General features: G+C 45.4%; 1 protein-coding gene across 1 annotated transcript in view; it reads left to right on the top strand.

Moving 5' to 3' along the window:
- Nucleotides 1–289: 289 nt before the first annotated feature.
- VWDE (von Willebrand factor D and EGF domains) overlaps nucleotides 290–27,292 on the top strand; it is a 168,497-nt gene continuing 141,494 nt past the window's right edge. The window contains exons 1-6 of the mRNA XM_068236783.1: nucleotides 290–443; nucleotides 8,336–8,520; nucleotides 16,455–16,686; nucleotides 19,248–19,310; nucleotides 22,014–22,282; nucleotides 25,807–26,130. Of these exons, the coding sequence (XP_068092884.1) occupies nucleotides 290–443; nucleotides 8,336–8,520; nucleotides 16,455–16,686; nucleotides 19,248–19,310; nucleotides 22,014–22,282; nucleotides 25,807–26,130 (1,227 nt within the window). The remainder of the gene's footprint in view (nucleotides 444–8,335; nucleotides 8,521–16,454; nucleotides 16,687–19,247; nucleotides 19,311–22,013; nucleotides 22,283–25,806; nucleotides 26,131–27,292) is intronic.

The following is a 27,292-nucleotide window of genomic DNA, read 5'->3' as shown; positions in this document are numbered from 1 at the left end:
GATCACACTGTACTAATCTAGCTGATCTAGCTGTCCTAGGCCCTTTTTATACTGCCCCCCTCCCCCCCTATTAGTGTTTTAGTTTGCTGACCCCTTATTGATCAGTTGATCGTCATCTGATCATCTGATCTTCTGATCTCATCTCTCTCCCCCTCACATCACCGTCCTCTCTTCTACTTCCATTCCCAGCACTTTCCTCATCCTCATTCATAAAAAAAAAAAAAAAAAAAAAAAAAAAAAAATTCTTTCTATTATATCTTTATCTTGTTCTGTACCCTATTTATAAAAAATGGCAAAGAGGCGATACACAGAACAGGAGATCGTTGCCCTGATGGAAATCAGCGGCAGCGACGAAGAATCTGACTGCGAATCTGACGGCGAAGAATGGCTGCCGGTTGAACATTCCGACCCGCTGTCAGACGGCGACTCCAGCTCTGATGAAGGTGAAGGGCCATCAGAGCAGGCAAGAGTTGCTACTGTGCATCCTGTTGTCACTGCATCAGTTCCCAGTGGCAGCGACTCTGAGACACAGGCGTCATCAGATCGCAGAGGAGGGAGCACAGCAGGCACTAGTGCTCCAGGGGCAGGCAGCCAGCAGCAAAGTCCTCAGGAACCCATGGACATTTTAGATGGCACTAGTGCTCCAGGGGCAGGCAGCCAGCAGCAAAGTCCTCAGGAACCCATGGACATTTTAGATGGCACTAGTGCTCCAGGGGCTAGCAGCCAGCAGCAAAGTCAGCAGGTACCACTGGACATGTCACACCTACTGTGGGTACCGCCAAACATGCAAGCACCCCAAATCCCTCCTTTCATTGCAAACAGTGGCTTAATGGTTGACATGACAGGGAATATGTCACCAGTCGATTTTTTCCAGCAATTCGTCAATGACGACTTTTTGCAATTTATTGTCGAGCAGACAAATTTGTATGCCTCTCAATTCATTGAGTCCCACCTCAGGTCCACTTATACCCGGAAATGGACACCAACAAACTTGTCGGAGTTGAAAGTGTTTCTAGGCCTAACTTTCAACATGGGGCTAACAAAAAAATCGCAGCTGGCAATGTACTGGAGTACAAATCCCATACACCACACCCCTCTGTACTCATCAACTATGCCAAAGCTGCGTTATCAGATGATCATGAGATTTCTGCATTTCAATGACAATAGTCAAAACAAGAGTCCAGACAATGCAGGCAGAGACCGGCTTTTTAAATTAAGGCCCCTTATAAATCACCTGAATTTACAATTCAGTGACATTTGTGTGCCAGGAAGAGAAATCGCAATAGACGAATCTCTAATGCCATTTCATGGCCGGCTTGGATTCAAACAGTTCATCCCCAGTAAACGAGCCAGGTATGGGGTAAAGCTCTATAAGCTTTGCGAAAGCGGATCAGGGTACACCTCTGCATTTCGCATCTATGAGGGGCGAGATAGCCTGCTACAGCCAGAGGGGTGCCCAGCAGATATGGGAGCCAATGGAAAAATTGTGGTGGACCTCATGACCCCCGCCCTTACTAAATAAGGGGTATCATCTATTTGTAGACAATTTCTACACCAGCTTGCCACTTTTTAAATTTCTTTTTTCGGCTGACACCGTTGCCTGTGGTACCATCAGGGCAAACCGAAAAGGCTTTCCGCAAGAAGTCCTGAAAAAAAAATTGAAAAAGGGGGAGACTTGTAGTCTGCGCAGCAATGAAGTCCTGGCACTAAAATACAAGGACAAAAAAGATGTGCTTATGCTTTCCACCATGCACACAGAGGGCACAGTGTTAGTGACGTCTCGCCGATCAGAGACTGTCAAGCCTATTGCGATTGATGACTACAACAAGCATATGGGAGCAGTGGATCTGTCCGACCAGATGTTGGCCCCATATTTGGTAGCTAGAAAAACTAAATCCTGGTACAAGAAGGTAGGGATTTATTTGCTACAAATGGCAATGTTCAATGCCCATGTGGCATACAGAAAAGCAGGCAATACCGGGTCATACCTGCAGTTCCAGGAACAGATCATTGCATCTTTCCTTTTTGGATCTGGCACAACACCAGTACGCAGTGACCAATCCCAATGCGAAGACATCATCAGACTCTGCGACAGGCACTTTATGGAAGCACTCCCTCCTAATCCCCTGAAAAAATATCCTCAGAAGAGGTGCAAAGTGTGCGCCAAACATCAAATAAGAAGGGACACAAGATATTACTGTCCAGATTGTCCCTCCAACCCAGGCCTCTGCTTTACTCCGTGTTATAAAATATACCATACGGTCACCAATTATTAGAACCATGCCTATCTCCAAAAAAAAATTCTGTAGCCACCAGCTCTATTTGAAAAAAAAAAAAAAACTTTTCCAAAAATAAAGAAAATAGACCAGGGGCAGCCTAAGGCATGTGCCATTAATTAAGGGCCACCATTCCCAGCGGGCCACCACATTATATTCTTATTTTTACAGTTGGTCATTGTTTATGACTGTATTTTGTTCATGGTTTTTTTTTATGTTGCAGTTATACACATAAATGAATATCAAACAATAAAAAAAAAGTGTAAAAGAAAAGTAAAAAGACAAAAAAAGAAAAAAAAAAAGAGCTAGGCATTGCTGCTACCTCCACGTGGTGCCTGGTGGAAAACAGCGAAAGCTGGCAAAATGCAGTGGATATTTCATTTCATTTTATATTTGATTTATCAGCACATAGTGGCTATGCAGTCTCTGCGGTGGATGTTGCCATTTGCCCTGCATAGGATACTATATTGACAATGGCGGATGAAGGGGCCACAAATTCTTTCTGCTGCTCCTGCACAGGCTGAATATAATGGTCAACTACATGATCATCTAGTAACAAAATAAGGCTTATGGCACATCAGTTTCATCGTGAGAAGCTGAACAATACATTTTCCAGTGTTTTATTTCAGAGGCACCTGTCACTTTAAAAATGCTTAGCGACAAACTGTCACCAACAGTCAAAAAAATATTTATTTTCAAACAAGTGGTCACATTTGTGCAATTTTCAGCAAAACCACAAAAATGTAACGGACACAATATACCCATCTTTGTATAGCCCTGGATCTCTACTTTTCAAAATGGTGGCACTTGTAGTACATATTTTCTGTTCTGACACACATAGGACTCTGTGAAGGAAGCGTGACGCTATAAAAAGGAAAGCAAAAAAAATGCCCTTCAAAAATCCAAGTACGCAGGTCTCTTATAAAGGCCCACTACGTGGTCAGCTAGTAACAAAATAAGGCCTATGGCACATCATTTTCATCGTGAGAAGCTGAAGAATACATTTTCCAGTGTTTTATTTCAGTGGCACCTGTCACTTTAAAAATGCTTAGCGACAAACTGTCACCAACAGTCAAAAAAATATTTATTTTCTAACAAGTGGTCACATTTGTGCAATTTTCAGCAAAACCACAAAAATGTAACGGACACAATATACCCATCTTTGTATAGCCCAGGATCTCTACTTTTCAAAATGGTGGCACTTGTAGTACATATTTTCTGTTCTGACACACATAGGACACTGTGAAGGAAGCGTGACGCTATAAAAAGGAAAGCAAAAAAAATGCCCTTCAAAAATCCAAGTACGCAGGTCTCTTATAAAGGCCCACTACGTGGTCAGCTAGTAACAAAATAAGGCCTATGGCACATCATTTTCATCGTGAGAAGCTGAAGAATACATTTTCCAGTGTTTTATTTCAGTGGCACCTGTCACTTTAAAAATGCTTAGCGACAAACTGTCACCAACAGTCAAAAAAATATTTATTTTCTAACAAGTGGTCACACTTGTGCAATTTTCAGCAAAACCACAAAAATGTAATGGACACAATATACCCATCTTTGTATAGCCCTGGATCTCTACTTTTCAAAATGGTGGCACTTGTAGTACATATTTTCTGTTCTGACACACATAGGACTCTGTGAAGGAAGCCTGACGCTATAAAAAGGAAAGGAAAAAAATACCCTTCAAAAATCCAAGTACGCAGGTCTCTTATAAAGGCCCACTATGTGGTCAGTTAGTAACAAAATAAGGCCTATGGCACATCATTTTAACCAGGAAGGGCCAAAGAACATTTTTTGAAGTGTTTTATATCAAAATCACTTGTCATGTGAAAATTAGGCAGGGTGAAAAGTGACAAAAATGTATATTTTCTGCTTTTACATCTGTTTTTCCTTGTCATATGCATATGAAATAAAATAATTGCTTGGAAACAATATTACTGAGAGAAAGCCTAGATTGTCCTGAAAAAAACAACACATGTTTCAATTAGATAGCATAAGTAATTAAAAAGTTATTACTGTATTAAAAGCAACACAGCTGAGTATCAAAATTGTCAGGAATCTGAAGGGGGTAAAAACCCAGGAATGCGAAGTGGTTAAAGGGACTCAGAGCTGATAAAAGAAAATGTTTTATACATACCTGGGGCTTCCTTCAGCCCTATCCGCGCAGATCGTTCCCACACCGCCGTCCTCCGATGTCTGCAGCTTCAGGTACCGGGTCCTGTCAGTTAGAGCCAGTCTGACGTAAGTGAAGTGCGCTGTTTGCGTATCTCTGCAGCAGCTGCTGGAGAGATACGTAGAGGGCGCACTTCTCCTGCGTAGACTGGAGCCGACTGACGTCAGTGACGGGACCCGGTACCCGAAGCTGGAGACAGCGGAGGACGGCGGCGTTGGAGCGAACCGCACGTATGGGGCTGGAGGAAGCCCCAGGTATGTATAAAACATTTTCTTTTTATCAGTTCCGGTTCACTTTAAGTAACTTTGACTACATTTTTCATAACTTCAATTACGCTTCTAATTCTGGTTTCGAGTGAAATGGATTATTGTTTCAATTCAGGTTTAGAGTCATGATTTTGTGTATTATGTGAATTTTCAATTAATTACACTTGCATTGTACACTCATATTAGTCATACATGCATACTTACATAACAACATACATGTATTAAAACAAAACAAAAAAAAATGTTCAGAGTGTGGGAAATAACAACAACATACATGTATTAAAACAAAACAAAAAAAATGTTCAGAGTGTGGGAAATAACAAATGAAATGATGTGCCCCCCCCCCCAACTCCCAAGCCTCTTTAACCCCTTGTCCCCCATGCAGGCTGGGATAGCCAGAATGCAGAGCCCAGACTGTGTGGGGCTCTGCAGCTTGAGCTATACCAGCCCGCATGGCCCATGGTATGGGGGGGCTTTGGGGGAGAGAGGCGGCCAAGCATCCCCTTTCCCCCCAGAGCCCTTGTCCAATCCATGGACAAGGGGCTCTTCCCAACCTCCGATGCCCCAGGAGGAGGTGGGGGCCAACAAAGCCCTGTGTGGTATCTGGGAGCCCCCTTTAATAAGTGGACCCCCAGATGCCAGCTCCTTCCCCATGTGAAATAAGTGTAGGGGTACTAAGTACCCCTTACTCATTTCTGCAAAGAGTTAAAGTGAAATTTAAATACGACGACAAGTAAAGTCTTTTAATAGTCTAAGTTAACCATGAATACCATTAATTAATTTTTTCCACACAAGTATATCCTCAGAAATGATCCCACGCCAATATCCTCTTGACGAGACCTTGATTGAAGTCTCTGTGCCCTCGTAGCCACACACCCCGCTCCCCCGTGCAGCTCTCAGCTATACTAAGTATAGATGAGAGCTAAGTATCTTTAAATATCCCTCCCAGGCTCCCCATTGGTCCATTAACAGACCAATAGGAATCTAAAGGATTGGGAAGAGTCCATGGATTGGACAAGGGCTCTGGGGAGATGGGGAGACTTGGCCGCCCCTCTGCCCCGGAGCCCCCCATACCATGGACCATGCGGGTTGGTATAGCTCAGGGTGTGGAGACCCACACAACTGGGGCACTGCATCTGGCTATCCCAGCCTACAGAGGCTCGGGAGACTCTCTGGCTAAATACTTCTGTAATTAACTTTGTTGCTAGACAATGCTGCATTAAGCATGTTTGCCTAGATGTGGTTGAGTCAGCAGGGCTGGATTTGTACTTTTTACCACCCAAGGCCACTGTCACCAACCGCCCCCCTTCCGTATAGGTAGCAAGATGACCCATCCCCCCTTCCCTCCAGTATAGGTAGCCAGAGGACCCCTCCCCCCTTCCCTCCAGTATAGGTAGCCAGATGACCCCTCCCCTTCCCTCCAGTATAGGTAGCCAGATGACCCCCCCAGTATAGGTAGCCTGATGACCCCCCCAGTATAGGTAGCAAGATGACCCATCCCCCTTCCCTCCAGTATATGTAGCCAGATGACCTCTCCCCCTTTCCCTCTAGTATGGGTAACCTGATAACCCCCCCAAGTATAGGTATCCAGATGACTCCTCCCCCTTCACTCTAGTATAGGTAGCCTGATGACCCCCCAGTATAGGTAGCCAGATGACCCCTCCCTCCTTTCCCTTCAGTATAGGTAGCTAGATGACTCCCTTAATCCCTCCTTTTCCCACCCCCCTTTCAGTATAGGTAGTCAGATGACTCCACACAGCAGCAGCCATCAGTGTCACTCATTTCTCAGCTCATCTCCAGTGCAGAAGCTTCCTCTTCCCTTCTGTCTCCAATGCTGCCCAAGTCCATAGCCGCCGGCCACAATGCAAACATTACAGAGAGCAAGGTGGCTGCTGCACAGGCCGCTGGCAGCAGAGTAACGTGGTCAGGAGCTCGCCTGATCTCCCTGCATTTCTGCATTTGCAAGCTTGCAAATTCTGTACCAGTTTAGCCTGCTGCTTTGGTGCCCTTCCTCCTGTGGTGCCCTAGGCCATGGCCTAGGTGGCCTTGGACTAAATCCGGCCCTGTGAGTCAGTACATGCTTCCAGCCAGTCACTTAAACAATTAACATCTGGATAATCAGCCAGACTGCTGGCTGGAGTGAATGAATGATCTGTACTTATACAATGCACAGGAATCTCCTCCACTCAGTAGAACTGAAGATAATGACAGCTGCTCTGCTGTGCAGTTATCCCCCTCCAGAAAAATAATGTGTGTGTGTGTGTGTGTGTGTGTGTGTGTGTGTACAGTGTGTGTGTGTGTACAGTGTGTGTGTGTGTACAGTGTGTGTGTGTGTGTACAGTGTGCGCGTGCGTGTGTGTGTGCGCGTGCGTGTGCGCGCGCGTGTGTGTGTGTGTGCGTGTGTGTGTGTGTGCGTGCGTGCGTGTGTGTGTACAGTGTGTAGTGTGTGTGTGTGTGTGTGTGTGTACAGTGTGTGTGTGTGTGTGTGTGTGTGTGTGTGTGTGTGTGTGTGTGTGTGTGTGTGTGTGTAGTGTGTATATCTCTCTGATCATTTGCCTGGATTACCGCAATGCACCCCTTGATATTTAATATATCATGGGTGTCTGAAGGTCTTAATGGACACCAGATTTAACCATCAGAAACATGACTGAAGAGGGATCTATTACAGCCACACAGGAGTGTAGCAATAGGAGGCGCACAGGTTGCAACCGCACCGGGACCCTTGGGCCAGAGGTAGGGCCCTCCCTCAACCACAGTATAAGTACTTTATTGGTCCTGTGCTCATAATAATCACTTCTATAGATGCTTTGAATCATGGCAATCACTGATGAGAAATTCCCCTTTTTTATCTCTTTCCTGCTCTCAGGAGCCATTTTCTGCTAGGAAAGTGTTTTATAATTGGAATTTCTTATCAGTGAGGGTCACACTGTAGTCACTTCCTGTCTGAGTCAGGACTGAGTCAGCCACTTACATACCTGATATTTAACTCTTTCAGGCAGAGAAAGAAAAAAAGGAACACAGCCTAGTTATTTGTGTGCTAGGCACTGTACATACCCATGTCTATCTCATCATGTCACACGTCACTTCGGGTATCCTTTAATAAACTGTTTCCCATCCCCTTCTCACACCTCTGACTCTGTGGTTGTCCTTTTGGTGCGCCTTATCAATTGCTATGTATAGAGTGCTTGGGGAGGGCACAATGTAAAACTTGCACTGGGGCCCACAGCTCCTTAGCTACACCGCTGCTGCTACACACTGCATATGGCCCCCGGGCCGTGCAGAGTGTTGGCAGCAAATGTACGCTTACCTGTCCACCGACCCCCTCCTCCTGTGTCCTCTCTCCATCGCTGGCGGTGCGCCTGTACCCTATGACCCAGTGGTGCATAAGTCACGTGATTCCATACTATGTATGTGGGGAGGAGTCAGCTAAGCGGAAGAATTGGTCATTGGGAGGACCGACACGTTTCCTGGAGAACCTGCCTCACTTCTTCATGATCAATTAATCAAAACAGCAGGCTCCATAGAGATCAGACCAGAGGGACGAGTGTCTATTCACAGATGATTATTATTTATCTGCAGTCGTGAGAGTGTCTCTGATAAAGTCCCGTCTATCTCCTCAGCTCCAGAGTGCTCGCCCACCGGACACAAGATCCTGCAGAACCCATACAGAAGCGTGGACTTTGACTCCAGCCGGCTGCAGCAGTCCGCCATCCACGACTTGATATGCGACCACTCCCTGTCCGCCGGATGGTACCGATTTATGATCTTTGATAAGCCGGCTGAGATGCCAACCAAGTGCGTGGAGGTATTGGTACTACTAGTATTGATTACAAATGAGTCAAAATATCAGGTGTAAGAATCTGTGAGGTTCTTCTTCCAATGTAAAACCCTCATTTATGTAAGAACCAATGTTTCAGCTGAAGAATATATCCAGAGTTCTCCCTTAAAGCAAACCTGAAGTGAAAATAAACTTATGATATAATGAGTTGTATGTGTAGTATAACTAAGAAATAGGACATTAGTAGCAAAGAACAGTCTTGTGTTGTTTTCCAGTACAGGAAGAGTTAAAAAAAACTTCAGTTTTCTATGCAAAAGGGCTGCCTAAACTCTTCCACCCATTTGGGTCCAATACAGTCCTGTTTTCTGAAGCACTTAAACAGCGAATAAATAGTGAAAGACAGCTTGACATAAGGTTTTACTGCAGGGGAGTTCAAAGGGTCATTATTTCTGTTTTGTTTTATTGCTTAAAAGACAGAGTGTGGTTTCTAAACTGCAAATATATCAGAATGAGGTAATGTTATTTAAAAAAAACGATATAACTGAAGATAAAAGACTCTTTTCCTTGCTACTAATGTTCTATTCATTATCTGTACTACACATACAATTCATCATATCATACGTTTATTTTCACTTCAGTTTTACTTTAAGACACAGTCTAAGAGAACTTGCTTAGTGCTTCTAAGCACCTTGCATAGTAGAAAGGTCAGCTAGGACTTTATCTAGGCAATGTACAGACGGCCAGGCACTAGAAAGGTAAACCTTCTCATGCTTTCAGGGCCCATTCACACTAAAAGTGCTTTTCTGAGCGTTTTGCGATTGATTAGCGTTTTTAAATCGCTCTCAATCATTTTCATTAAAATCGCAGTAAAAATCGCCGCGATTTCGTGATGGATGCACGATTTTTACCGCGATACTAATGAAAGTGAATGGGAGCGATTTTAAAAACGCGAATCAATCGCAAATGCTGAGAAAAGCGCTTCTGTAAGCAGTCTGTAAGCAAAACACTGTTTCCATGAAATCAAAGTACAGGGGAAGCTCCGAGTATAGCTTGGATTTCCGATTCTGCGCAGTGTATGGGCCGTCAGTCATTCAATCAGGGAAGCCAGTAAAAAGCTTCTAAAGTGATTGACATCCATAATACGCCCACTGCCCACCTATAGTGGGATGTGACTAAGTAACCTTTGTGAAGCTGCAGGTCTTCCTGTATATAACATCGATCCCTAGTTTTATGGGTACTTCACTTTACTTCTCCTGTGCTTTATCTTTGCTTTACGTAGCCTAGTTTAGCTTACTTCTGATGGCAGCTTAGTTTAGTTTAGTACTAGTGCTGAATCCTAATTGCGAAGCTGCTACATCAAGACCTGCAGTTACAGTGGTGTGAAAAACTATTTGCCCCCTTTCTTATTCTTTTGCATGTTTGTCACACTTAAATGTTTCTGCTCATCAAAAACCGTTAACCATTAGTTAAAGATAACATTAATTGAACACAAAATGCAGTTTTAAATGATGTTTTTTATTATTTAGTGAGAAAAAAAACTCAAAACCTACATGGCCCTGTGTGAAAAAGAAATTGCCCCCTGAACCTAATAACTGGTTGGGCCACCCTTAGCAGCAATAACTGCAATCAAGCGTTTGCGATAACTTGCAACAAGTCTTTTACAGCGCTCTGGAGGAATTTTGTCCCACTCATCTTTGCAGAATTGTTGTAATTCAGCTTTATTTGAGGGTTTTCTAGCATGAACTGCCTTTTTAAGGTCATGCCACAACATCTCAATAGGATTTATGTTTACCTGGGTACTTCTGCGCAGTATAGGTGATTAAGCATAAGAATGCATTCTTCTGTGAACTAAAACCCTGGCTTTTAATTTAGCTGTAGGGATAACAGTTGTGCCTGGATGAGTGAATCTGTGAATGCAATTGTTTGAACATTTGCATGTGAGTGTGCGAAGGGTTAATAGATTTTTGCTGTTTTCTAGCCACACCCCCTTCAGCACCTCCCTTTCCCTAATAATTTATTTAATGTCCTAACTAGAGGCGATGTGCCTGGATATATGTATGTTTATTCTCAATAGGATTCAGGTCAGGGCTTTGACTAGGCCACTCCAAAGTCTTCATTTTGTTTTTCTTCAGCCATTCAGAGGTGGATTTGCTGGTGTCTTTTGGGTCATTGTCCTGCTGCAGCACCCAAGATCGCTTCAGCTTGAGTTGACGAACAGATGGCCGGACATTCTCCTTCAGGATTTTTTGGTAGACAGTAGAATTCATGGTTCCATCTATCACAGCAAGCCTTCCAGGTCCTGAAGCAGCAAAACAACCCCAGCCCATCACACTACCACCACCATATTTTACTGTTGGTATGATGTTCTTTTGCTGAAATGCTGTGTTACTTCTACGCCAGATTTAACAGGACACGCACCTTCCAAAAAGTTCAACTTTTGTCTCGTCGGTCCACAAGGTATTTTCCCACAAGTCTTGGCAATCATTGAGATGTTTTTTTTAGCAAAATTGAGACGAGCCTTAATGTTCTTTTTGCTTAAAAGTGGTTTGTGCCTTGGATATCTGCCATGCAGGCCGTTTTTGCCCAGTCTCTTTCTTATGGTGGAGTTGTTGAACACTGACCTTAATTGAGGCAAGTGAGGCCTGCAGTTCTTTAGATGTTGTCCTGGGGTCTTTTGTGGCCTCTCGGATGAGTTTTCTCTGCGCTCTTGGGGTAATTTTAATCGGCCGGCCACTCCTGGGAAGGTTCATCACTGTTCCATGTTTTTGCCATTTGTGGATAATGGCTCTCACTGTGGTTCGCTGGAGTCCCAAAGCTTTAGAAATGGCTTTATAACCTTTACCAGACTGATAGATCTCAATTGCAGTACTTTTGTTCTCATTTGTTTCTGAATTTCTTCGGATCTTGGCATGATGTCTAGCTTTTGAGGTGCTTTTGGTCTACTTCTCTGTGCCAGATAGCTCCTATTTAAGTGATTTCTTGATTGAAACAGGTGTGGCAGTAATCAGGCCTGGGGGTGACTACAGAAATTGATCTCAGGTGTGATAAACCACAGTTAACTTATTTTTTAACAAGGGGGGCAATCACTTTTTCACACAGGGCCATGTAGATTTGGAGTTTTTTTTTCCTCACTAAATAATAAAAACCATCATTTAAAACTGCATTTTGTGTTCAATTATGTTATCTTTGACTAATAGTTAGCGTTTTTTTTATGAGCAGAAACATTTAAGTGTGACAAACATGCAAAAGAATAAGAAATCAGGAAGGGGGCAAATAGTTTTTCACACCACTGTATATTAATATTCTTGCTTTGCTGCTGTAACTAAGAGGACTGATAATGACACCTTGTATTTATGATTGAAGCTGATAAATTCCTTAAATAGACTCTGTAATAAAGAAAAAATACTTACCTTGGGAGGGGAAAGCCTCAGGGTCCCAATGAAGCTTCCCTGTCCCCTGTAGCTGCTGGCAATCCAGCGCTGGCTCAGCTGAAACCTCCTCGACAAGCGACTTGACACTCTGGGTGGTATAATCGGGGTCCCCCTTTAAGTTTTCCCTGACATAACCATTTACTGCTCTATCAGGGAGTTAATTTCTGTTGCTGGGATCATTACTCATGTGTCAGAGCAGTTAGTACAGTGTAGTAACTGACCAGCTGGATGTGATTATACACAACGTGTTACACGGGATCATCGCAGGGGGCGAGGCCTGGCGCTACTGGAGCGATTTATGACCCGCACGCAGGTGATGTTCTGAGTGATGGATGAGATTTACATGTTCCTGTAGACCCCGCCATTTATCACGCCATGCTCCATCCATTCTCACACGGTACCCGCTGGTCCCACACGCAACAATTATTAATCACGCAGGAAGTATATCAGGAAACACTGCAACTCTGTACAACAAACAATCACTATACCAAGCTGTCCACAGTACAGAAAAGGCCCCGCCCTCTCCACAGCTCTACACATTGTAAACATCGCTCCCAACTGTCCCTCTTTGGGAACCCAATCCCTCTGTCCATCTTTCCTCCTCATTTGTCCCTCTTTCAGGACTGATGTACAGATCTATCTGTGAATATTGTATTTATTTAATTACAAAATGTGCTTAATTGACTCTAAACGTTATTCCCATCCTTTGAGTTGATGCTTTTCTCATTTCCAAATGTTAACATTAAGGAAACCCAATGATGATAGAAAGGGCCAGGGTGGTATGAATTATAAAATGACATCTTTTGCTTAAAGTGAACTAGAGATGAAGCACCCTCATGTATTTTACCATATATATATATCAGTGGGAACATTAGAGAAAACACCTACCCTGCTCTCTGTTTCATCCTTCACTGCTCAGCCTGCTTGTTTTTAGCTCTGATAAAATCCCCCACTGAGCTTTGCTCAGGAATCATTATAGCTGAGTCATTGTAGCAGAGCCAGAAAGGGACAGGCTTGGGCTTGAAAAGACATCAGAGAAGACAGACTTAGCTATAATGATTCCTGAGCAAAGCCAGGCTGAATGCTCAGTCAGGGATTTTATCAGGGCTGAAACAAGACAAATAACATTTATATCACGCTTTTCTCCTGGCAGATTCAAAGCACCATTGCTGCAGCCACTAGGGCACACTCTATAGGCAGTAGCAGTGTTAGGGAGACTTGCCTAAGGTCTCCTACTGAATAGGTGCTGGCTTACTGAACAGGCAGAGCCGAGATTCAAACCCTGGTTTCCTGTGTCAGAGGCAGAGCCCTTAACCATTATACCATCCAGCTGAGCAGTGAAGGATGAAACAGAGAGCAGGGTAGGTGTTTTCTCTAATGTTCCCACTGATATATATGGTAAAATACATGAGGATGCTTTGTCTCTGGTTCCCTTTACAGCGGTTCTCTGGGGGGGGAAGGGATGTTGAAAATAAAAACAGACACTTACCTGGGGCTTCTATCAGCCCCTCCGCCCCCTGTAGCTGCAATGTCTCACACCGTCCTCCTGCAGTCTTCCGTTCCCCCCCGCCGGCAACGTTCAATTATTTGTCTAACAAGACGAAAGGTGCGCGCTCCAGCTGGCGTCATCGGGAGCTTACTGCGCAGGTGCTGTACGAAGTTTTCTTGTACTGCGTCTGCGCAGTAAGCTCCCGATGACCCGCGCCGCGGCCACAGTTTTGCTAGGATTGGAATTACACTGGGACCGGTGGCGGGGAACGGAGGATCGTTGGAGGACAGCACAGGACGTGACAGCTGCAGGGGGCCGGTATAAGCCTCAGGTTCTTCCCCCCAAAGAACCCTTTAAGGAATTTTTGTGATATGCGTGACTAGTGGTGTGTCAGGGTTGTGTCAGTTAGATTTATAGAGTATTTGCAATTTATGAATAATGCAACTTGTATGCAAATGTATTAATATTGAAAGTTTTTTTTGCAAATTTATGAATATTGCAGGCTGTATGCAAGCTTATGTATTTGCTCGATTACATTGATTGTATGTTAATTTAACCCTCCGTCTACCCATATGGCTTTCCCTCCCTGGTGGTCTAGGCGTGTGAGGTGGAGGGGTATGGAGTAAGGGAGGGGTGTAAGTTACATGGGGTGTAAGAGTGTGAATGGTGTTATTCTAACGTAGAAGGGGCAGCGTGGATGAAAGTGTATTGGAGTGGAACGTTAGTTAGTGCGGTGTACAATTTCACAGAGTTGTGTAAGGGCGGAGGTAAGTATAGATCATTGGCCACTCCCACAGGGTGGGCTCTCTGAAGTTTGGGAAACTCCCACAGGAAGTGATCAGTTGAGGGATGTGGAAAATGAGGTGCTGGTCCTAGACTTTTTGCTGCCTGAGGCAAACTTGTAAGGATGATCCCCCCCCTCCCCCCCTTCCCGATTTTGAATGATGGCACCACATCCCACAATTTAACCTGATACATTTAATTCAAATGAAACACTGCTGCTCTCCTGCCTCCCCCCTCCTCACTCACTGTCAGACTCCTCACACCGCACAACAAGCTGCTTTTCCCCAATGATAACCTCTTCACCTCGCTCACAGTACAAAAATGCTGCCCCTGTAATCTCTGCTCCTAATGCAAGTGTTTCACCTTGAGAAAACCGGCCCTGAGGATATGACATCATAAGCAGGCATCCTCCAGGTCCTCTCTCTCATATTCAATATTTTCTGCTTGATCAGAATAAATATACATAAATATAAATAAAATATGTATTTACCGTATACGTATAATGTATAATGTATATATAAACTCACCTAAAGGATTATTACTAATACGGTGTTTGACCCCCTTTTGCCTTCAGAACTGCCTTAAAGGGAACCTTAACTGAACGGGGGGTATAGAGTTTTACTTACCTGGGGCTATTACCAGCCCCCTGCAGCAGTCCTGTGCCCTCGGCGCCGCTCTGGAATCCTCTGGTCCCCCACTGTCACTTAGTTTCGTTTTTGCCGACTCACCAGTCGCCGGCCGCCATGCGTATTATTGGACGCATTCACCAATGCAATTAGCGCTATTGCGGACCGTAACGCGTACAAAAATACGCGTTGCCGCATATCTACGCGTGCGGAATGCGGCAACGCGTATTTTTGTACGCGTTGCGGTCCGCAATAGCGCAAATTGCATTGGTGAATGCGTCCAATAATACGCATGGCGGCCGGCGACTGGTGAGTCGTCAAAAACGAAACTAAGTGACAGCGGGGGACCAGAGGATTCCAGAGCGGCGCCGAGGGCACAGGACTGCTGCAGGGGGCTGGCAATAGCCCCAGGTAAGTAAAACTCTATACCCCCCGTTCAGTTAAGGTTCCCTTTAATTCTATGTGGCATTGATTCAACAAGGTGCTGAAAGCATTCTTTAGAAATGTCGGCCCATATTGATAGGATAGCATCTTGCAGTTGATGGAGATTTGTGGGATGCACATCCAGGGCACGAAGCTCCCGTTCCATCACATCCCAAAGATGCTCTATTGGGGTGAGTTCTGGTGACTGTGGGGCCATTTTAGTACAGTGACCTCATTGTCATGTTCAAGAAACCAATGTGAAATGATTGGAGCTTTGTGACATGGTGAATTATCCTGCTGGAAGTAGCCATCAGAGGATGGACATGGTGGTCATGAAGGGATGGACATGGTCAGAAACAATGCTCAGGTAGCCCGTGGCATTTCAGCGATGCCCAATTGGCACTAAGGGGCCTAAAGTGTGCCAAGAAAACATCCCCCACACCATTACACCACCAACCGGCCTGCACAGTGGTAACAAGGCATGATGGATCCATGTTCTCATTTATTTTACGCCAAATTCTGACTATTGAGATTCATCAGACCAGGCAACATTTTTCCAGTCTTCAACTGTCCAATTTTGGTGAGCTCGTGCAAATTGTAGCCTCTTTTTCCTATTTGTAGTGGAAATGAGTGGTACCCGGTGGGGTCTTCTGCTGTTGTAGCCCATCCGCCTCAAGGTTGTGTGTGTTGTGGCCTCACAAATGCTTTGCTGCATACCTTGGTTGTAACGAGTGGTTATTTCAGTCAACGTTGCTCTTCTATCTGCTTGAATCAGTCGGCCCATTCTCCTCTGACCTCTAGCATCAACAAGGCATTTTTGCCCACAGGACTGCCGCATCCTGGATGTTTTTCGTTTTTCACACCATTCTTTGTAAACCATAGAAATGGTTGTGCGTGAAAATCCCAGTAACTGAGCAGATTGTGAAATACTCAGACCTGCCCATCTGGCACCAACAACCATGCCACGCTCAAAATTGCTTAAATAACCTTTATTTCCCATTCTGACTTCAGTTTGGAGTCCAGGAGATTGTCTTGACCAGGACCACACCCCTAAATGCATTGAAGCAACTGCCGTGTGATTGGTTGATTAGATAACTGCATGTTCCTAATATTCCTTTAGGCGAGTATAGGGTATAATGATGATGATGTGATAGATAACTGTATGGTAATAGAGGCCGATCTCCTGACATTGTGTCTCCCCCCCCACAGATGAACCATTGCGGCACCCAGGCCCCCGTCTGGCTGTCTCTGAGGGAGTCAGAGACCCTTCCCGCTCCCGGGGAGATTCGCCAGCTCACGGCATGCGCCACCTGGCAGTTCTTCTTCAGCAGCACCAAGGACTGCTGCCTGTTCCGCATCCCAGTGACCGTCAGGAACTGCGGAGACTTCTCCATCTACTTACTGCAGGCGACGCAAGGGTGCATGGGTTACTGTGCAGAAGGTAAGCCCCGCCTCCTGCGTTCCTTGTGTGATGTCACTGACACGCTCACGTTTATGACCTATGGGCGGTTTCCTCTGTGTGACCTAAACAATGTACATGCGTTTGCTTCAATAAACCAACAAGTCTCAGTTTTTACCCTAAAACACGTTTTGAGTGACCTGCTGCTGACGTTTTTAGACTAGTGTATACAACTGCTATTGGGTTGTCGGAAAACTGCAGTATCCTTCCCTCCTCAACACGATTTTTCAGAACAATTTTTAGCGACATACAATTTTTTTACACGATCTTGCGCAACATTATTAAACGGTGTTTCACGACTGACTGCCATGCTGGATTAAATTGCTTTGAGAAGAGCCATGATATGCGACTATGAAGGTAAATTTTGGCGCCCGGATGCGCCCAATTAGCGGCAAGGGGGGCAATTTCAGTGGACAGCTTCCGGAAACATATTTAGCTTGCGGATAACAAAATGATGGCATTTCATAGTGGGCATGGAGCCTTAAAGGGAACCTTAACTGAACGGCGGGTAAAAAGTTTCACTTACCTGGGGCTATTACCAGCCCCCTGCAGCAGTCCTGTGCCCTCGGAGCCGCTCTGGAATCCTCTGGTCCCCCGCTGTCACTTAGTTTCGTTTTTGACGACTCACCAGTCGGCCGGCCGCTATGCGTATTATTGGACGCATTCCCTACTGTAATTAGCGCTGTTGCGGACCGCAACGCATACAAAAATATGCGTTGCCGCATTCTGCACGCGTAGATATGCGGCAACGCGTATTTTTGTACGCGTTGCGGTCCGCAACAGCGCTAATTACAGTAGGGAATGCGTCCAATAATACGCATGGTGGCCGGCCGACTGGTGAGTCGTCAAAAACGAAAGTAAGTAACATACACCATAGGCACCACCGGGGGTGGAGTTGTTAGGGTTAGGCAACACCAGGGGATGGTCTTAGGGTTAGGCACCACTGGGGGGGGGGGGTTGTCTTATGGTTATGAACCACAGGTGGAGGGGTTTGGGTTAGGCATCGGTAGAGGGAGGGTTCTGTGTGAGAGTAGGGTTAGCTATAGTAAAATATCGGTTAATTTTCCATCGTGTTCCCGAACGGGATCAAAATTGTACAGTAATGATCTGAAAATCAATCCCGTTCTCGATCAGGAGCAAATTGGACATGTCAAAAAATATCGATTTGACCTGTAGATCTGACGGGAAATTGTATGGTGTGTACCGGGCATTAAACAAACGGAGAACATTTATATTGCGCTTTTCTCCTGGCGGACTCAAAGCGCCAGAGCTGCAGCCACTAGGGCGCGCACTATAGGCAGTAGCAGTGTTAGGCCTGAGCTGCAGCCACTAGGGGGTGCTCTATAGGCAGTAGCAGTGTTAGGCTAGAGCTGCAGCCACTGGGGGGTGCTCTATAGGCAGTAGCAGTGTTAGATCAGAGCTGCAGCCACTAGGGCGCGCACTATAGGCAGTAGCAGTGTTAGATCAGAGCTGCAGCCACTAGGGCACGCTCTATAGGCAGTAGCAGTGTTAGGGAGACTTGCCTAAGGTCTCCTACTGAATAGGTGCTGGCTTACTGAACAGGCAGAGCCCAAGATTCAAACCCTGGTCTCCTGTGTCAGAGGCAGAGCCCTTACCCATTACACTGTCCAACCACTAGTATAAAATGTATCTGCTACTTTATCCAACAGTTATGGAAGCAAAGCAATAAAAAAAAAAAAAAACTGTGGTACACTTTATATACTGCAGCACAGATGATAAAAGTTGTACATTGGTGCTGCCCCTTTTATGTTGCTTCCTAGTCAGCTGGGCCAACATGTGGTCTGTGATGAGATGCTGATAAATTATGTGATGCCTGGTACACACAATGTAATTTTCAGCCAGATTGATGGTCGATTATTTCCGACCAGTCCAATCTGACTTCCAGTCATTTTTCCGATTGATTTTCCAATCGCTTCTATACAAAATCGATCAGACAAAACACAAATCGGAAATCAGATTGGACCTATCAAAAATAATCAATTCGACCATCAATCTGACAGAAAATTGCATTGTGTGTACAGCTATTAGATGTGTACATATTGAAAATGGACAGCTCTGCATCTGATTGCTCCGCCTCCTTTCTGCCTACATTTACATAACATTTGCATTAAGTCAGTGGCGTAGCTAAGGAGCTGTGGGCCCCGATGCAAGTTTTACATGGGGCCCCCCAAGCACTCTTTACATGACAATTGATACGGTGCACCAAAACCTGCCAATGGCAATTACAGTGTCAGAGGTGCAAGAAGGGGATGGGGAACAGTGTGTTAATGATTACCACTATTCAAAGTATCTATAGAAGTGATTATTATGAGCACAGGACCAATAGAGAGCTAATACTGTGGTTGAGGGAGGGACCTTCGGGGCCCCTCTGGCCCAAGGGCCCCGATGCGGTCGCTACCTCTGCACCCCCTATTGCTACGCCCCTGCATTAAGTCAAGCATGTCATTGACCGCCCTTAGTTCCAGCATTGACTACAGAATGAATATGGTTATCATGTGACTGACGGGAGTCTTCTGTTGTAGCGCTCTCGGAGTCCGGCCCGCGGTGTGAAGATGGAGAGGTAGAAGTCAATGGCGTGTGTACAAGTAAGACTCCTCACTGTTTATACAAAAGTATTATTATTATTATTTTTTTTTTACCTGCATCAGTGTTTTACTTCAGCTAACATCTGGAAATATGCCTGAAGAAGGGGAGTAGATCCCCGAAAGTTTGCATCATTTAACTTTATCAGTTAGCCATTAAAAGGTATTACTTTTGCAAGACTTTGTTTTTTTTTCTACTTGCATAATTTGTTTGGCTAACACGGTACAGAAACATTTTTACTACTATAAAAGTATTATAATCTACTGTCCTCTATGTTTCAAGAGATCAGCAGTGTAGCTAGATATCTAGGCAAATCCTTTCCCCTAAGCAAATCACCTGACCCAGGCCCTCCTCCGCCCTCTGCTGAGAGAGACTTTCTGCTTGTTGTGGCACTATAACTTTATAGAGGCTCTATATACCTCGCCTTGACTGTAATAAGACCCCATCTCTCACTGCCCTATTCTTATAAACACACTGGGGAGGGGGGCATGGAAAGGTAAATGCTTTAGCACAGACTGCACAGGGAGGAGCCTAAACAGGAATTCAGAGACATTTCAGTGCCTTAGCTGCAGTGCAGGCTACAAAGCGTTAACCTCTTAACGCAGCAGCACAGACGAGGTGGGAGGAGTCAACTCAATGCTCACATGGAAAGACTGGCTGGGGCCCCTCCCAGCTCTTTTCTGAATGGCTCCTATAGGTGATGATGGAATAGGGGTGCAGTATGGCCAACTCACAGACTGCTGTTCTGTCTAACCAATTAAATCTGACATTATTAGAGGAAGTCAATTTTACAAACCCAGCCAGGTAATAAAAAGGAATAATACAAACGGTTTCCATGCAAAATGCCCAAGAATAATATTGGTTTCTATAGGTTATACATGACACTTAGCAACGCATTTATAAACCGGTGATCGGGGTGTGTGCCAGAAAAATGCTGCTCTCAGCTCTGCACTATATCCAACATCTGCCACCTGGCTATACAATAACTGCTGCATATTGCCAATAGTATGTACTGACTCCACGGCAGCACCCAGCCCTTCTGGGGTCTGAGAGCACATCTGCAAATGGAAGCTGCCAGATCTATCTCCTTTTAAACAATACCAGTTGCCTGGCAGTCCTGTTGATCTATTTGGCTGCAGTAGTGTCTGAATCACACACCAGAAACAGACATGCAGCTAATCCAGTCATACTTCAGTCAGAGCACCTGATCTGCTGCATGCTTATTGAGGGTCTATGGCTAATAGTATTAGAGGCAGAGGATCAGCAGGGCTGCCAGGGCAACTGGTATTGTTTAAAAGGAAATAAATATGTCAGCCCCATTATCCTCTCAGTTCAGGTGTCCTTTAACTGGCTGTTCTGTTATTTATTTGTATTTATTTATATAGTGCCAACATCTTCTATAGCGCTGTACATAGTAAAAAACAAATAGTGGGGAGCATAGATACATGAGATATTCAAGACACTGCATAATCAGGACATCCAGCAATACAGATACAGACATAGCTGATGTGTGGTGTGAGACATCACCAATACTGGTACATGTTCATATGATACATTACAGCAGAATAAGAAACACTAGGAGGAGGTCCCTGCCCTTGCATGTTTACAATCTGGAGGGTAGTGGGGTGGAGACATTAGGGGGAGGAGACACAAAGGTTAGCGGATGAAGCAGTGAACCTCCAATGCTACCTATAGCAAATTATAGGCTTGTCCGAAAAGGTGTGTTTTTATGCCTCGTTCATATAACACGCGCTTCCGTGTGCATTTGGAAGCACGTATGACGCGGTGACAGGCAAGAACATCAGGAGAGTATAGACAGCCCTTCTGCCGTTCACATCAAATGCGATGCGCTGCAGTACGATGCGCTATGATGCGCTTGCATTCTGCCCGCATGCGCAGAGCTGACTCATCACTGTCAATGGATGGGATCAGCAGCGCAGCGGGTAGCAACGCAGATAGCGTGTGATTGTACGCGTTGCTTTCTGATCGCATGGCCACCTGCACTGCATAGATGTGAAGTTGTGAACGAGGCCTAGCAGATCCACAAAATGCTAGCGGTTTTGGGTGCGGATGACAGAGTTTTGTTCCAGTGCAACCGGGCGGATCTTGATGCGATCTGCCGGGTGTTCACCGACCGCATCAGCATCCGCGTGGCTAATGTATCTCTATGGGCTGGTGCACACCGGCGGTTTGAGGTTTTAAGCAAATCGCAAACGTGCAGCAAGAGACACGTTTGCGGCTTGGTAAAAACCTCAAACCGCCGGTGTGCACCAGCCCATAGAGATACATTAGCCACGCGGATTTTCAGGCGGATTCGGCCGGCGGATCCGCCCGGTGTGCACTGGGCCTTTGAGTACGTTTGAAGATTTCCAGGCTTGGAGCTTGATGGACAGGCTATGGAAGAGAGTTCCAAAGGAGATGGGCCGCTCGTGAGAAGTCCTGGATGAAGAGTAAGAGGAGGTGACCAAGCTAGTAATAAATGTTTCAGGCTTACTTTAAAAAATAAATAAATAAATACAAATTAGGAGACATATGGCTAATGAGATGTTGATATATTTCAAGTGGATGCAGATTTTATGCTAATATTATGCAATTTTATGCTCTTTTGAAAAGGGCCTTCTCCTGGACCATCCCTCCTAACGATCACTTTCTCCAGAACTTACATTGTATCGCTGTTATCTTACAGAAGCTGTTTCCCCCCTCAGGTAGGTCGGGGTCGCACGGATTACTGCCGGAGTCTCCCAGCCCCCCGAGGATCGCCGCAGAGGCGGTTGGGTCCGCCGTGTATCTGAAATGCTTCTTTGACCCGCCCACCGCAAACACCTCTCTGGGGTTCGTCATTCGCTGGTCCAGGCTGGCCGGGAATGGAGAGAAGGAGGAGCTTAGGCAAGAGGCCGTCGTCCTGTCCTACTCAACCATAGAACTCGACGGGATCAACGTCAGGCTGGGCGATCGGGTAAAAACTTTATCACTTTATAAGACTATAAATCAATAATAATCAGTGAAAGCATGACTCCGACTAAAAGTTATTAGTATAAATTATATTTGTAAAGAAGAGACCCTGTAGTAGAATGCAGTAAATTATTCAGGATACCCACTTTATCTGTAATTTTCCTGATTTCAGCATCAATAACACTTCCTACATCTACAGGATCTTCTCAAAAAATTAGCATATTGTGAAAAAGTTCATTATTTTCTGTAATGTACTCAAAAACATTAGACTTTCGTATATTTTAGATTCATTACACTACAACTGAAGTACCGTATATACTCGCATATAAGCCGACCCGCATATAAGCCGACCCCCCAACTTTTACCTCAGAAATCAGGAAAATGTCATTGATTCGCATGTAAGCCCCCTCCCCACTATAGCCCCCACCATAGGATAAATAGACAGGTGTGTCTTAAGTATGAAGAATCCCCACACATAGTTATAAATAGCCAGATGTGCCCCTGTATTAGGCAGTCCCCTATTGCCAGATGTACCACCTATTAGGCTTCCCCCCATAGTTAAATATGCCCCCTATATTAGAAATCCCCCCCATAGCCATATGTGCCCACTATATTAGGCACCCCGCCTATTTAGCCAGATGTGCCCCCTGTATCTCCCTATATAAGCTGCAGTAGATGCTCTCCTCCCCTCCCCCATGCTTGCAGGGTGTGCAGTAGTGGCTTAACGTACCTATCCGCGCTGGGGCTGTCTGCTTTAAGTATGCTGCCAGGAGATATACCGCTTTGTGAAAGAAGCTTTCCGCCTCCCAGCCGACGGCTCCGTGCCCACAGGAATGTCCCCGGCCACTAGTACGGGATCACAGCAGTGACGTCAGCGCCGGGGTATCCTATTCCGCTTGTGAGACACGCGCACTGTGTACCAAGACGCCACTAGAGGGTGTCACAAAGATGAGCCAACGTGAGCGTCACAGGCTGAATAGGAGACCCCGGCGCTGACGTCACCGCTGCGATCCCGTACAAGTGGCCGGTGACATTCCTGTGGGCACGGAGCCGCCAGCTGGGACGCAGAAACCTGCTTTCACATGGTGGTATATCTCCTGGCAGCATACTTAATGCAGACGACCCTGATAGGTAAGCCACTACTGCACCGTCTGCATACTTCATGCAGGCAGCAAGGGTCCCCGGCGGCTCCACTCTGCAGACAAGCACCCACTGCCTGGGGCTGGGACACACAGACACTGACAGACCTCTCCCGGCAGCATATGGAGGGGGAAAGGGGTGACACAGCCACACATGACTCGCATGTAAGCCGAGGGGGACTTTTGAGCACATTTATTGTGCTCAAAAATTCGGCTTACATGCGAGTATATACGGTAGTTCAAGCCTTTTATTGTTTTAATATTGATGATTTTGGCATACAGCTCATGAAAACCCAAAATTCCTATCTCAAAAAATTTGCATATTTCATCCGACCAATAAAAGAAAAGTGTTTTTAAAACAAAAAAATTCAACCTTCAAATAATTATGTTCAGTTATGCACTCAATACTTGGTCGGGAATCCCTTTGCAGAAATGACTGCTTCAATGCGGCGTAGCATGGAGGCAATCAGCCTGTGGCACTGCTCAGGTGTTATGGAGGCCCAGGATGCTTCGGTAGCGGCCTTAAGCTTATCCAGAGTGTTGGGTCTTACGTCTCTCAACTTTCTCTTCACAATATCCCACAGATTCTCTATGGGGTTCAGGTCAGGAGAGTTGGCAGGCCAATTGAGCACAGTAATACCATGGTCAGTAAACCATTTACCAGTGGTTTTGGCACTGTGAGCAGGTGCCAGGTTGTGCTGAAAAATGAAATCTTCATCTCCATAAAGCTTTTCAGCAGATGGAAGCATGAAGTGCTCCAAAATCTCCTGATAGCTAGCTGCATTGACCCTGCCCTTGATAAAACACAGTGGACCAACACCAGCATCTGACATGGCACCCAGACCATCACTGACTGTGGGTACTTCACACTGGACTTCAGGCATTTTGGCATTTCCCTCTCCCCAGTCTTCCTCCAGGACTCCGGCACCTTGATTTACGAATGACATGTAAAAGTTGCTTTCATCCGAAAAAAGTACTTTGGACCACTGAACAACAGTCCAGTGCTGCTTCTCTGTAGCCCAGGTCAGGCACCTCTGCCGCTGTTTCTGGTTCAAAAGTGGGTTCATGCTTCCATCTGCTGAAAAGCTTTATGGCGATGAAGATTTCATTTTTCAGCACCACCTGGCACCTGCTCACAGTGCCAAAACCACTGATAAATGGTTTACTGACCATGGTATTACTGTGCTCAATTGGCCTGCCAACTCTCCTGACCTGAACCCCATAGAGAATCTGTGGGATATTGTGAAGAGAAAGTTGAGAGACACAAGACCCAACACTCTGGATGAGCTTAAGGTCGCTATCGAAGCATCCTGGGCCTCCATAACACATGAGCAGTGCCACAGGCTGATTGCCTCCATGCCACGCTGCATTGAAGCAGTCATTTCTGCAAAAGGATTCCCGACCAAGTATTGAGTGCATAACTGAACATAATTATTTGAAAGTTGACTTTTTTTGTTTTAAAAACACTTTCTTTTATTGGTCGGATGAAATATGCTAATTTTTTGAGATAGGAAATTTGGGTTTTCATGAGCTGTATGCCAAAATCATCAATATTAAAACAATAAAAGGCTTGATCTACTTCAGTTGTAGTGTAATGAATCTAAAATATATGAACGTCTAATGTTTATCAGTACATTACAGAAAATAATGAACTTTATCACAATATGCTAATTTTTTGAGAAGATCCTGTATATATTGCTGTATACTGGTATGTAGCTCCGCCCTCCCAGTGATGTTTAGCCTAGGCTGATTAGCTAAGTGGAATTTCCTCTAAGAGCATTCTGGGAGACCAGGTATATTTTCTACTGGCTTCAGAACGCTTAGTAAATGAGCATACGAAGAGCTGCGCCTGGCAGGACTAATAGTGATGATGTCATCGCCACTTTAGGCATACTTTTGAATGAGCGCTTTGACAACGCAGACACCATATGGAATTATATTACATCATTTAAAGTCTGACCTACAGTTACTCTAAGGGCCCGTTTCCTTTAGAACGAATCTGCATGCGTTACCTGCATGCAGATTCGCATAGACAATACAAGCGGATGGGCCTGTTTCCACTGTTTTTCTGTGCAGAAAAAATCTGCACGGTAGACCCCGCAGAATTCGCCTACCGCATACCGCTATGCAATTCGCATACAATGTATTTAATAAGAATTTCGCATGCGTTTTCGTATGCGAATTCACGGCGTTTTTGCATAAAATCAATGTAAAAGCACACAGGCACTGACATTGTTAAATTCGCATACTTACTAACTTATGCGAAAACGCCCACGAATTCACGGTAAAATTTGCATACACGTGCAAATTCGTTTTGCGTTTTCCGCGACTCATTCGCACCGCACAAGTGGAAACGGGCCCTGAAGATCTCTGCAAACTGAGAGCTTTCAGTAACTGTGTATCTCAGTCATTATATCGTCATTCGAATGACACACCGCGTTCAGGAATTATCCGATTAAAGCGGAGGAACATTATTATAATTATTACGGACCCCTACGGATTACTGCCGGAGTCTCCCAGCCCCCCGAGGATCGCCGCAGAGGCGGTTGGGTCCGCCGTGTATCTGAAATGCTTCTTTGACCCGCCCACCGCAAACACCTCTCTGGGGTTCGTCATTCGCTGGTCCAGGCTGGCCGGGAATGGAGAGAAGGAGGAGCTTAGGCAAGAGGCCGTCGTCCTGTCCTACTCAACCATAGAACTCGACGGGATCAACGTCAGGCTGGGCGATCGGGTAAAAACTTTATCACTTTATAAGACTATAAATCAATAATAATCAGTGAAAGCATGACTCCGACTAAAAGTTATTAGTATAAATTATATTTGTAAAGAAGAGACCCTGTAGTAGAATGCAGTAAATTATTCAGGATACCCACTTTATCTGTAATTTTCCTGATTTCAGCATCAATAACACTTCCTACATCTACAGGATCTTCTCAAAAAATTAGCATATTGTGAAAAAGTTCATTATTTTCTGTAATGTACTCAAAAACATTAGACTTTCGTATATTTTAGATTCATTACACTACAACTGAAGTACCGTATATACTCGCATATAAGCCGACCCGCATATAAGCCGACCCCCCAACTTTTACCTCAGAAATCAGGAAAATGTCATTGATTCGCATGTAAGCCCCCTCCCCACTATAGCCCCCACCATAGGATAAATAGACAGGTGTGTCTTAAGTATGAAGAATCCCCACACATAGTTATAAATAGCCAGATGTGCCCCTGTATTAGGCAGTCCCCTATTGCCAGATGTACCACCTATTAGGCTTCCCCCCATAGTTAAATATGCCCCCTATATTAGAAATCCCCCCCATAGCCATATGTGCCCACTATATTAGGCACCCCGCCTATTTAGCCAGATGTGCCCCCTGTATCTCCCTATATAAGCTGCAGTAGATGCTCTCCTCCCCTCCCCCATGCTTGCAGGGTGTGCAGTAGTGGCTTAACGTACCTATCCGCGCTGGGGCTGTCTGCTTTAAGTATGCTGCCAGGAGATATACCGCTTTGTGAAAGAAGCTTTCCGCCTCCCAGCCGACGGCTCCGTGCCCACAGGAATGTCCCCGGCCACTAGTACGGGATCACAGCAGTGACGTCAGCGCCGGGGTATCCTATTCCGCTTGTGAGACACGCGCACTGTGTACCAAGACGCCACTAGAGGGTGTCACAAAGATGAGCCAACGTGAGCGTCACAGGCTGAATAGGAGACCCCGGCGCTGACGTCACCGCTGCGATCCCGTACAAGTGGCCGGTGACATTCCTGTGGGCACGGAACCGCCAGCTGGGACGCAGAAACCTGCTTTCACATGGTGGTATATCTCCTGGCAGCATACTTAATGCAGACGACCCTGATAGGTAAGCCACTACTGCACCGTCTGCATACTTCATGC

This window comes from Hyperolius riggenbachi, chromosome 5 (assembly GCF_040937935.1).
Source record: "Hyperolius riggenbachi isolate aHypRig1 chromosome 5, aHypRig1.pri, whole genome shotgun sequence".
In the NCBI taxonomy this organism is placed as follows: Eukaryota; Metazoa; Chordata; class Amphibia; order Anura; family Hyperoliidae; genus Hyperolius; species Hyperolius riggenbachi.
Note: the sequence above shows the minus strand (reverse complement) of the source record. Positions and strands in the feature narration are given on the sequence as shown.